Below are 13387 nucleotides of genomic sequence, written 5' to 3'. Positions count from 1 at the left end.
TGCAAGTTTTATCTTAAGGTTGTTAACTACTATTACTGCTACTACTATTACAACTGTCTATTATTACCAACATCACCACTACAATTATTTACTTCTCACAACATCGCCATCAGAGTATACAATCCTCCTACAGGAGTGTGTTAGGTAGAATCATGCATGTGCCTGAGAAGAGGTGTGTGTGTGTGTGTGTGTAGTAATGCTTGGGTGCCTGAGTTGCTGACATCAGACCACACACTGACAGTTTAGGAATGTCTGTGTGTTATTACTGACAGCAACAGGCTAGTCTTAACACATACACCCACACACATATAAGTGCATATATACATTCATATATGTATGTGAGTGATACATTATATATACATTTATTCATTATACATATAATCTGCCTTCACTTTGTCTTTATGGAAAAGAATTGGTAATGGTAGATGGAAAGCTGTGAAGTGGGATGTATAGGTATATTTATGTATTTATGAATTTAAATTTTATACACACACATGCACACACACACGCATACACACACATATACACACGTGTGTGTGTATACACATATGTATATCACCATCATCGTCATTTAATGTCCATTTTCCATGCTGGTATGGGATGGACGGTTTGACTGAGAACTGGCAAGTCAGGATGCTGCACCAGCCTCCAATCTGATTTGGCAATGTTTCTACAGCTGGATGCCCTTCCTAACGCCAACTACTCTGAGACTGCAGTGGGTACTTTTTACATTCCACCACCACGGGTGCCAGTCAGGTGGTGCTGGCATTGGCCATGCTTGAATGGTGCTTTTTACATATGCACATATATATATATATATATATAGACACACACATCTATATATAGACACACACGTATATATATAGACACACACACACATATATATATATATATACACACACATGCATTGTGTGTGTATGTGTGTATGCAGGCATGGCTATGTGGTAAGAAGTTTACTTCTCAACAACATGGTTTTAGGTTCATGCACAATGCCTGGTACGTTGGGCAAGTGTTTTTTGCTATAGCCCCAGGCTGACCAAAGTATTTAGTTAAGGGAAACTAAAAGAAGCCCATTGTGTTACTATGTCCTTCCCTTGAGGTCAGGTGATAGTTGTAAACAAGCCTCACTGTCACACAAACAGTCTTCTTTGTTTCTAATCTTCCATGATAACATGTCTGGTCATGGGGAAATTCTACCTTATATGGAAACAAGTAAGGGTTGGTGACACAAAGGGTATCCCGTCATAGAAATTCCGCTTCAATAAATTCTATCTAACCCATGCGAGCAAGTAAAAGTGGACAGTGAAATGATGATGATGATCACTATATAGCAGTTCTTGGGCTCAGCAGATTCTGTTAAATCCTCCATCCTATGCCAGCATGGAACATGGACATGAAATAATGATGATGATTTTATATATATATATATATATATACATACTAGACTACCCATGATCCGGTGGGTCACTGGGGAAGTCTGAGTTTCCCAGCAATGGAGTTTTGCTTCGTGGTTTTTTTTTTTTCCATGTTATTTCACATGCTTTCAACAAATGTGACATCGAAATCACACATAAAAGGAAAAGGAAAGATTTGGCTGCTATTTCTTGGATGCCCTGCTACTACGTAACAGGTATTTCGGGTTCTTTATCGCAAATAGCTGTTGCGTGGTAGCAGGGTGTGCTAGAAGTAGCAGCTAAATCTTTGGAGGTGAGATACGTTGAATGCACTCAAAAAAAACCTATGGAAAAAAACTATTTCACACTGAGGTTACCAACAGGTCTTTTATGAAATATTTACCATATTTTTAAAGTTATTTTCACTTAAAAATATTTTGCCCATCATAATGTGTCTAGTTATTTTGCCCATCATAATGTGTCAAGTTATTTTTGGAGTATTTTCCCATTATGCACTGTTTTGGGTTTTATACCCCCAAAACCTGAATATCTCAATAACTACTGGCCTGATTTAAGCAAAACTTGTTTTATTCCGTTTGACTTCACACTTCAGGAGCATTTTACTTTCAAATTATTTTCCTATTATGTGCCAGTTTGGCTGTGTGACATTGCAAGCAAGCAAAGTTGAACTTCACTTTTAATGTATTATATATATATATATCATCATCATCATCATTTGACATCTGCTTTCCTTGCTGGCTTGGATTGGTGAATTTGACGGGGAATAGGCCATCTGCAGGTCTGCAACGAGTTCCTATGTCATCTTTGACCTGTTTCCTATGGCAGGATGCCTTTCATAATTCCAACTGGGTGTTTTTTTTATGTCACTGGCACTAGTGAGGTTGCTATATAACTTGCAAGACAGAAAGGAAAAAGACCATACGAGTAAGAGAAAATGTTTGGGAGGGGAATGTGGAGATAACTGGCTTTATGCCAGGTGTTGAAAGGCTAAAATACGACAGAGGGACAAGCACAGGTGTCTTGCTATAGAGGAGATACATGCCTGAACAAGATAGAAAGAAGGTAATGATGGACTACTAGAGCACACTCTTAAGGAACAAGACTGTGAGCATAAGAGAGGATATGAACAATGGGTTGTGGGAGGAGATGATAGAATGAGTGCTTTCAGAAGAGTGTGAGGAGGGAGTAAACAGGTGGAGATAGAAGTTAATGTAGTGAGTAATGAACAAGGGTGGGGGTACATAATAGGAAACACCAGTATGTAAGTGTGTGTCATATATTTATACATACACACGCATAAATTTATACATGTGCATAGATAAATTAATATCTAGATATGTATGTATATGTAGATAAAGACATATGGATGTTTGTCTACCCCCCCCCATATATATATTTATTTATTTTATTAATATTTGACAGAAGTAGCAATGACTGAAGGAACAAGAGGTTCATGCTAACCTATATATATATATATATATACATATATATATATCATCATGATCATTATTTAACGTCTGACTAGGCAGAAGCCTGCACCAGACTTCTGTAACTGTTTTGGCAGGATATTTTACAGCTGGATGCCCTTCCTAACACCAACCACTCAGCAGAGTGGACTTAGTGCTTTTTACCTGGCACAAGCACAGGTGACGTCAGTTTTGGCAAGCTCCTTACAGCTGGATGCCCTTCCAAACACCAACCACTTTACAGTGTGGACTGAGTGCTTTTAAGTGGCACCTGCTCTTACAGGGTCACCAAGTACTTGCAAGACAAAAAAATCTCTTTTCAGAGGGAAGGGGGCACTGCAGGAAGTGATCTTGTGTCAAATGATGAAAGGTTATAGTGAGACAGAGAGATAGAAACAGGTGTTTTGCTGTAGAGGAGGTACAATGTTACCTGACTGGAGAGAGAGAGATAGAGAGATCAGGAATGAAAACAGAAACAGGTGTGCTGCTGCAAAGGAAATACATGGTTACCCAACCTGAGGGAAATGCAGGAGAAGGAGAGAGAGAGAGTGGGAGACAGCAGGATAGAGATGGTGAAAAAGTGCTAGGCATATTCACAAGGGACGGCGATCAGAATATAAATGGGATGGTTGAGTAAAGGAAGAGAGAGATAAAGATGGTGGCAAGTACCAGGGCATAACCTTGAGGTTCAAATGCCATAATATAAGTGGCAGGATATTGCGAAGGAAGTGTGATTAAAGAGTGCGGAGGAAGGAGAGTGAGTAGCGAAAACCTGGTTATATATAGAGTTGGGGTCGATAACCTGGTTATATATAGAGTTGGGGTGATACAGAGGAACAGAGCCATGAAGACAGGATTGGGGAGTTAGAGGTAGGCATAGCGTATAAAGGAGGAAACCTGGGGAAGAGAAGAGATGTAGAGACGTAGATTGGTTTGTTGGGGTAGGGTGAGTGAAAAGTTTTCTTGTTACATGTAGGTGGAATGCACAGGTCAGGGGGCTAGTGGATAACGATGATATGATACAGTGAGATAGAGCCAAGAGAACAGGATTGGGGAGTAGGAGGTAAGCATAGTGCATGAAGTTGAAATGCAAGCAAGAGAAGAGATGTAGAGATATAGTTTGTTTTGTTGTGGTAACGTTTGTGAGAAGTTTTCTTGTTAAGTGTGGGTGGAGCACACAGCACCTCTAGAACTCAGTTTCACTGACATGGGTGTGTCTTAAGAACCTCATATCGCCAGACATCTCGGTCCATTGTCATTTCCTCCATGTAGCCCAATGTCCTGAGATTGATCCTTATCACTTCACCCATGTCTTCCAGGCTCTCCTTCTTCCACAGGTACCATCCACTTTTAGCACCACGCACTTCTTTATGCAGCTGTCCTCATTCATACACATCACGTCTAAACCAAACCAATGTAGTCTTCTCTCTCTCTCAATATATGTATGTATATATATATATATATATATATATAAAATCAAACCAAATCAAAACAGATATCAGAAAGCAGAACCAAAATCGAATTCGATCAACATCAATGGAAATTGCAGCTGTGGTACCAGTGCCGGTGACAAGTAAGCAAACCATCCGATCATGGCCGTTGCCAGCGCCACCCCGACTGGCCTCCGTGCCGGTGGCACGTAAAAGCACCATCCGTTCGTGTCCGTTGCCAGCCTCGCCTGGCCCCTGTGCCGGTGGCACGTAAAAGCACCATCTGTTCGTGGCCGTTTGCCAGCTCCGTCTGGCACCTGTGTGGGTGGCACGTAAAAAGCACCTACTACACTCACAGAGTGGTTGGCGTTAAGAAGGGCATCCAGCCGTAGAAACACTGCCAGATCAGACTGGGCCTGATGCAGCCTTCTGGCTTCACAGACCCCAGTTGAACCATCCAACCCATGCTAGCATGGAAAGCGGACACTAAATGATGATGATAATGATGATATATATATAAAGAGAGAGATACATATATATGTATATAGAAAACAAGGTTATTTTATTCCACATGGGCAGAAATATTGGAAAAATAGAAGTTGAAAATACACTGAAAATAGTTAAAATGTTTTTATTATGATATTTAAAGATTTAACCAGTTTCACAGTTTACACTGCTTTTCAAAATTTTGAAATAGAGAGGCATGGCTTATATCATCGCTATTTTGCTTCTGAAGCTTGCCTTATTTTTATAAGTTCATGGCTCAAATTAGTATATGTTTTGAATAGAGTTTGATTGGTAGAGGATAGTCAAATGACTGGTGTTAGAAATATTTGTAGGTTCCCCTGCTACGTCTGTGTGTTAGTATCAAGTGATAATGTTTAGCATCATAAGTTAAGGCAGACACAGTTGATGGAACGAGTCTAGTGGTAGTACTAAACAATCACTGCTCTGAATGTTTTCTGTTAAGTATTTGTAGAGAATGAGCATGTGATTAAATTTAAAACCTTCTCTATATCTCCTGCTACATCTGTGCATTAGTGTCTTGTAGCAGTACATTTTGCACCTAACAGGAAGGCTGACACGGTTGAGTGAATGTATTTAGTTACAATCAAGGCACTCCACATTTAATCTGTCAGGTGAGAGAGTAGACAGGAATCATTTGTATGTCATCCAGTGGCTAAAGTTTAGGTTGTAGGTTCCTCATGTTAAGTGGCAGAATGAGCTTTGTGTGTGAATAGTTATTTGTTAAGTCTGGGTTTCATACTTTTGTATGAAAGTATTCTCTTTATCTGTGCTTCTCTGTAGTATTCACTGAACATAGGTAGAGTGGGAAGACCTGGAATTTGGGGGACATATTTTTTGCATATATGTCTATGTGTCCACTCAGTGGAACCTGTCTAGTACTGGAGTTTCATATTTGTTGTCAGTGAATGGTCAGCCTATTTCTTAGAGTAAGCTTTGTTTGACCTATGTAATCTTCATTACATCCTTGACATTTGATAGCATATATTAAATTCCTTGAAGCACATGTAAAGTAATGTTTTATGATAAAAATTTGTCCTGATTTGAATTTGTATGTTGTGTCTTCAATAAGATTGATGTAAGTCGCACAATTAGAGCGGCCACACTTTTTGACTGTTGGTGTAGGAGTTGTGGAAGGTAATTTAGCACCCGTGAGGAATTTTTTGAGAGACTTTGATTGTCTTTTACTTTCAATTATTTTGTGTATTTCGAATGCTTGTTTCATCATATATATATATATAATATATATATATATATATATATATATATATATATATAATCACACTAACTAAACATTATCTTTAAGACATAAAATCAGAGTTGTAAGTATTGTACAGTTAAGGTGAATGAGGTGCAACAGTGTGTCTTTTAAAATCTCTCTCTCTCTAACCTTAAAGCTAATCAAGTAATGCTCCATGATCTACTTAGCAATGGTGGTAATAGTGACATTTGAGGGAATTCAAAGAGAAACTATGTGCACCTTATTGTTTTCTTTGTATATGTACATACAGAAACATGTTTGTGTGTGTGTGTGTGCGCAAGCTCATAGATCCAGGGTGTTCAGGATAAAAGGAAAAGAAAACACAATATCTCATCCAAAAATAAAAATATTTGAAAAACTCAAAAACTATCAACTACATTATGGCTGGGAGATAACAGTTTACTCAATGTAGCTGCCCTTAGCTTTCAACATAGCCTCAAGATGACTCTGGAACCTGGGAAGATCTTTGATTCCCTCCTTGACTTTGCCCACCAGCTTAGTCTTGGTTGTTGCAGGCAGAGTGGTTGGTATCTTTCTCAATATCTCATCCAAAAATAAAAATATTATAGGATTACAATCAGGGAAATTAGGATAGCAGAAATTGGGGCTGGTGAAGTCGTAAAGCTGTTTGACACAAACCCATAAATCAGCAATGCATAAACATTGAACAAGTGATTGGATGGCTTTTTGCATTTTGGTCAGGTTCAGTTGCTGGCAACCCAATGTAATCACACCTGTAGAGTTTCTCTTGAACAGGTAAAGTTCTCTTGTAATACTAGACCAACAACTTACAAAATATTTCATAATCCTTCACCTGAGTGAGAACAGCTGAATTCTATTTTCCATTCATCTGTAAGCTCTTGTGGGAATTGTTTTCTTCATTATTTGTTTTGAAATGGCAACTAACCAATTAATTTTATATGTTTCTTCTTCCAGGTTAGGTGGACCTGATCCTTTGGACTATATCAGTATGTATGCCAACTCTGGTGATCCAAACAGAAACATCCCTCCCCATTGGCATTACATTAGTTTTGGATTATCTGATCTCCATGGTGATGGCCGTGTGCATGAGTAAGTAAAATTATCAAATTACCCCTCCACTTTTTTTTTCTTTTTCCATTTTACTTCTAATTTCTCCTCAAGAATATAAGCAGGTGGGTTTAGGAAAATTTCAGTATTCTGAATATAATAATAATAATAAGTGAGTAGATCAGTGTATTTTATTTTTTTAATAGTTTGTTGCCATTTTTAGTATTTTACCACAAAGATTAATGGGGGCTTTTGTTTCTATGGCTTTAACTGAAAAGTATTGGTTTGCAGTTCTTGCAAGAAGATTATGCAGAACGCAAGAGTTAAGCCTAAGCAACTTAAAGAAATGTCCTCATTCTCTTACATGTCCATGACTGAATGTATCACAAAAGATTCATCTTCAGGGCCAGAAAATATTTCAGTCTTGAACAGCTACTAACTCTCTGTGAGATATGTTGATGTATGCTGCATCCAAAAAGTTTGGTGGAAGGGAGCTTCAGCCAGGATCCTCACTGGTGAAAGGCATAGGTATAAATTCTTTTGTGAGGGCAACAGTGATGGGGTAGGAGGTATTGGCATACTTCTAGCTGAGAAATGGATAAACAAGGTGATTGAAGTAGTCAGAATATGTGATAGGATACTTAAGCTTAGACTAGTTTTGCAGAATTGCATAGCAACATTCATCTCTGCCTATGCCCACCCCCTCCCCAGCTGTTCAAATGAAAAAAAGGACTGTTTTTATGACACTCTTTTTCAGGCGACTTTGAAGATAAATGACAGTGATCTTATCTTTGTGGCTGGTGATTTCAATGGACATGTTGGGCAGCACCCAGGTGTCTTTCATGGAGTGCATGGGCCCCATGGAATTGGTTTCCAAAATGAGGAGGGAGCAAGGTTGCTGGAGTTCAGTGATGCAAATGACCTAATGATCTGCAACACCAACTTCAGAAAGCCAGCCAGTCACCTGATAACCTATAAATCCAGTGACCATTCTAGCCAGATTTACTACATTCTCACCAGAAAAAGGGCTTCATGGTTGCTCTTAAATGCAAAGGCCTTCCCTAGTGAAGAATGTACCCCTCAGCAAAGATTACTCATTAGTGACTTTAAGCTACAGGCACAAAGGAACCCAAGAAGCAAACCAGTCCAGAAAAGAAAGATCTGGAAGCCTAAAGATCCTTTGAATAGTCAGGTTTAGGGACTTCCTAACTGAAGCATTTGATGAGAAGTGGGAGAAGCTACAAGCTTGCAGTATAGAGGATAACTGGAAGTTTCTACAAGATAACTTACTGAGAGCCACAAACAAATTTGTGGGAGGTGCAAAGTTCCAACCAGACCTAGAGTGACATGGTGATAGAACAATGTAGTTGACAGTGCCATTAGAACAAAGAAACAGACTTGGAAGGACTAGAAGTGTCAGGGTAGCAAGGAGCTGTACCAGGCAGCTAGAAGAGAAGCTAGGAAGCAGGTATACTTAGCCAGGGGTGAAGCAAAAAGGAAGAAGTTTACTAATGTTCTGTAGCATGAGGACCAGTGACTTGATGTGTTTCAGTTTGCAAGACAGTGTGCCAGGGAAAATTGTGATGTTGAGAGAGAGAAGTGTATTCAGATGGATGATGGTTCACTTGTAGTTAGTGACTCTGCAAAGAAAGAGGCTTGGAAGTGCCACTATGAAAAGCTACTGAATGTAAAGAACTCATTGGAGAAGGAGAGTCTGCCTGATATTGATCCAACAGAAGGACCAGCAATCCAAAGAGACAGTAATGTTGTAGACAAAGCCATGAAGGATATCTTGGGGAAAGCCCCCAGCCCATCAGGAATAATTGCTGAGATGCTTAAAATATCTGGCAGTGTGGGTTATGATCTAGTCATCTGTATATTTAATCAGGTGGTACTTGAAGGAATCATACCCAATGACTGGTGTAGTCGCACCATAGTCAACAGCTACAAAGGTAAACGTGATGCCTTAGATAGAAGTAACTACAGAGGTATCAAATTGTTGGATCAGGTGATGACAGTCACAGGGAGAGCCATAGCCCAACTAATTAGGGAGAGAGTCTAGATGAGATGCAGTATCAGGGAGAAGCACCACAGATGCTATAGTTCTGGTAAGGCAGCTGAAGGAGTCTAAAATAAACCTCTGTACTTGGCTTTTGTTGACTTGGAGAAAGCTTTTGACAGGGTCTTCCAATCCCTTATCTGGTAGTCAATGCGTAAACTAGTGGTTGGTGAGACCTGTACATGTGGTCTGCAAGAGAGACAACTATGCTAGTATGGTTATGTGATACATATGGACGAGGACAGCTGTGTAAAGAAGTGCTAATCTCCAACTGTGGAGGGAACCTGTGGAAGAGGTAGACCCAGGAAGGCATGGGATGAGGTAGTGAAGCATGATCTTTGAATGTTGAGCCTTACAGAGGTAATGACCAGTGACCAAAACTTTTGCTTGAGAAGATCCGTCAAGCCAAGTGAAATCATAGTTGTGGCTGATGTGGATGTCACATATACAATATGGATAGCAAGAGGAGGAGAGACGAATGAAGTAGGAGTACCTGAGTGGAAGTAGCATGAGATCAGCCAACTCCATGGAGCAGAGGCTATTGTAGTAGTGGTAGAATATAGCACATTTGTGGGCCAAAGGTTGGAGTATGTTGTCTAGTACTTCATGCCAAGCAGTCAAGTGGCCTATCTTTGGATGCTATCAGTATATGTAACAGTATATATAACAGTAGCACTTTCCCAGATGCAGAAGTACTGCTCTATTGTAGATCTTAACTGAGCTTTGTAGAAAGGTAATAGGTATTAGGGGTCTGAAGAGGAAGGTCAGTTTTTGAAATACAGTTTTGAACATGTGCATTTACCAAGAGAGATCTTCAGTGATGATGAGACATAATATTTGTAGCAACTTGAAAATTCTTGTTGCATGTTGTTCATATTTTGAAGTTGGGTGCAATGTTTCCTTGATATGTGCAGTGTTGTGCCTTTGTATTTGAAGAAACCAAGATTGGCATGACCCTTTTGTGAGATATTTTCAAGGTTCCTGTTCATAGTCAGAGCTGATTGGCATATCTAAGTTACACATGGATGATACTTGAATGTGGGATGTTAAGAATGAATAAAAGGTGGTATAATTTCTGTAGGAGTGGTTGTTGGAGGTGATGGCAAGTAAGTTTTTGGTGTACAGGAAGAAGAGTGTGAGGGCAAAACCTAACTCTGAGACAAACCAGAGTTAATTGAGACAACTCATTCGATGCATGGGCATTGGTATGATCTGACAAGAAGCCACTGATTCAAGAAATGAAAGATGAATGGAGGCTATAGGCAAGCAGTTTTACCAGATTTGTGAGCCAAACACTGATGTTGGAGGCAACAACAATGTCTCAAAATATTTCTTGACAATATGAGTCTACTGGTTAGTAACACAGGACAATAGGTCTCCAATAGATCTGGTTTTATGTAAGCCATATTAGTGGTCATTAAAGAGTGCAAAAGGTTTGTGGTGAAAGGTAAGGTTGTTGTTAGTGGATGTCTCCATTAACTTACAATTGTTGGAAGTGGGTGAAATAGGACAGTAGTTAACAAGGTTACACCAGCTTATTACTAGAGATCAGGATATACCCCTGCAAGGAGAGAGAAGAGTTTGTTGAGGATAGGAACGAGCTCTGGGGAAATTTGTTTGAAATTAATAGAGCTGACATTGTTAGGGCCACAGGCTTTGTTGGTTTAAAGTGATTGGTATATATATGTGCATAGTTGTGAGCCTGGTGGTATGGAAATGAATAAATTTTGAGAGATTTAATTTTTGTGTTGAGTTGGATGCCAAGTAGGCAGCAATTGTGAAGGCTTTCCTCTTTGGAGTACTGCTTATAGGACCATCATGCTTCAGAATGCAGATGTTGTTTATTGTTGTTTTAATTTCCTTTCAGGCGAAGTACCAATAATGATGGTCCCAGTGGATTTGGTTTTGAGCTCACATTTAGGCTACGACGAGAACCAGGTGAAACGAACCCCCCTACATGGCCTGCTGCCTTAATGCAATCATTAGGACGTTATGTCTTTCAATCAGGTATTTACTTATCTATAGTTTGAAGTGAAGGCATTGTTTTGGGTATCATATTGTTACAGCAACAGTTAGACCTGTTTCATATTTGAAAACAGCAGACTTATGAGACATATGGTCTTAGATGCTTGAGATTATGTAGATTGTCAATGGCTGGTAATATTCAAATCTCTTGGCATTACCTCTTTACAGCTCTACTGTAGCGTAATAATGTAGAAGATAGTATAGAATAGTACACTGCAATATAGTATAGCTGTACAATATAGTCCAGTAGAATATACTTTTCTACTCTAGGCACAAGTCCCGGGTGAAAGGCAAACTCTACTTTGGCAGAATTTGAATTCAGAATATAAAGACAGACGAAATACCACCAAGCATTTCACCCACCATACTAGCATTTCTGCCAACTCACTGCCTTAATCCAGTCGAATATTGTCATATGTGAAATAGTTCAGTATGGTATTATTGTTGTTGTCTAGTCCCTGGTGTTCCAGCTATAACCATTCCATCTTTTTCCTACATGCAGGGAATTTAGAGCTACCTTATCCCACATTTCATTTTCTAAGACAATGGAGTGTGAATAAAGGGAGATTTGGCTGCTGTTACTAGCAGATTGAGTGATCATATAGAGGCTCTATCAGTACAATTTAGTATTCTTCAGTGATATATAATGCATTATTGTATAAAAGATTGTAATTTAGTGTAATGCAATATGCCATAGTATAATAACTATAATGCAATAGACTACAAAATAGTACTATACTGAGGTATATCATGAAATAATACTGCATAATGCAATACAGTATGATGATGTATATCATAGTGTTGTACAATGTAACATAGCAATGTGCAATATAGTGGATTAGAATACAATTAAATACAGTTTTATATACAATATAATACAAGTTAGTTAATTATACTGTTTCTGTACAGATATAAATTATCTCTTCTTATATGCACCAATCTTTGCAATTCATTAATTACATAATTACATTTTTTTTTCAACAGAAAACATCCTTTGTAGTGGTGACCATGTGTCTTGGCATGCCCCATTGGATGGCAGTGAATCTCGTGTTCAGCATATGCTTATGACAGAAGATGTACAACTGCAACCAATTTTAACACCATTTGGTGTTGTTAGTTTCATACAGGTGAAGTCCACCATTTCTGTCCCATTTTTATATATTCTCTTCTTACCATGTAAGCTATTGCTACTCTGGATTTTTTTCTTTGCCTTATCTAAAACATTAGTGCCTTGCTTAACTTAGGATACTTTTCATGCTTTTTACACCTTTATGTTTCTTCATATTCAGTCTATTCACTTCTCTCTCACTTCTCATCTTTAGTTTATCTATTAATGACTGTTCAAACCATTTACAGTTACAAATGGATTTTTCTCTGTAGAATGCTTTGCATTCCGAGTTCAAACTGTACAAAGTTACTTACATCAACTGTTCCTCTCTCAAAATGACTGTCCCTCTATGTTAGAAATCATAATAGTTAGTATTTTAAATATAAATCAGAAGTCTGGCACATGTTTGAAGCCATAATTTTGAGATCAGCAATTGAACTGTGATCAAGTCCTTTATTTATTTATTCATCTACCTTCAAGTCAAAAACAAATTTTTTTATTGGGAAATAGTTAAAACACTTTTGAATATTTGTGTTCACTAAACATTCCTAGTTGAAATCCTGCTAGTATTGTTGAATTTATTCATTATGAATGTAGAATTGATAAAATATGATAAATACCAGTTATATCTGAGAGGTTGGTGGACTGGGTGGTTCAATTGACTTTACAGACTGTTGTGAATTTGGGATTATGTGTGAAATATAGGGAATCAATATTAATGTTTATTTTTTCTCTCTTATATTTTCAGATTGTAGGAGTTTGTAGTGAAGAATTAAAAGCTGCCCAACATTGGAATGGCCCTGGAGTCATAGAGTTGCTGCGTTCTGTTGCAGTGTAAGTTTACAGCTTAGCATTCTGGCTACATTAAATCACTAATCTTTAACTCCCAAAACTGTGATGTCTATTTTTATTTACCAGGTCATAACAATTCGAAATATGTCCAGAATTATCTCCCATGCTTACCGAAATAATTATAAACGATATTAGTTAATGCCAAAAATGTTTCTTTATTGCATACAGCATAGTAGTTCACTATACGTTAATAGTTTCAAATATTTAGTTGAATCCC

At 38.3% G+C, this 13387-nt stretch overlaps 1 protein-coding gene across 1 annotated transcript in view; it reads left to right on the top strand.

Annotated features, from left to right (window-relative positions):
* Window positions 1–13387, top strand: part of LOC115232455 (suppressor of fused homolog) — a 41643-nt gene that overhangs the window by 18124 nt on the left and 10132 nt on the right. Inside the window, exons 2-5 of the mRNA XM_029802336.2 lie at window positions 7034–7168; window positions 11053–11192; window positions 12195–12337; window positions 13067–13152. Of these exons, the coding sequence (XP_029658196.1) occupies window positions 7034–7168; window positions 11053–11192; window positions 12195–12337; window positions 13067–13152 (504 nt within the window). The remainder of the gene's footprint in view (window positions 1–7033; window positions 7169–11052; window positions 11193–12194; window positions 12338–13066; window positions 13153–13387) is intronic.

Source organism: Octopus sinensis, linkage group LG2 (assembly GCF_006345805.1).
Source record: "Octopus sinensis linkage group LG2, ASM634580v1, whole genome shotgun sequence".
NCBI classification, from domain to species: Eukaryota; Metazoa; Mollusca; class Cephalopoda; order Octopoda; family Octopodidae; genus Octopus; species Octopus sinensis.
The sequence above is the reverse complement of the archived record's forward strand: the minus strand, read 5'-3'. Positions and strand labels throughout refer to the sequence as shown.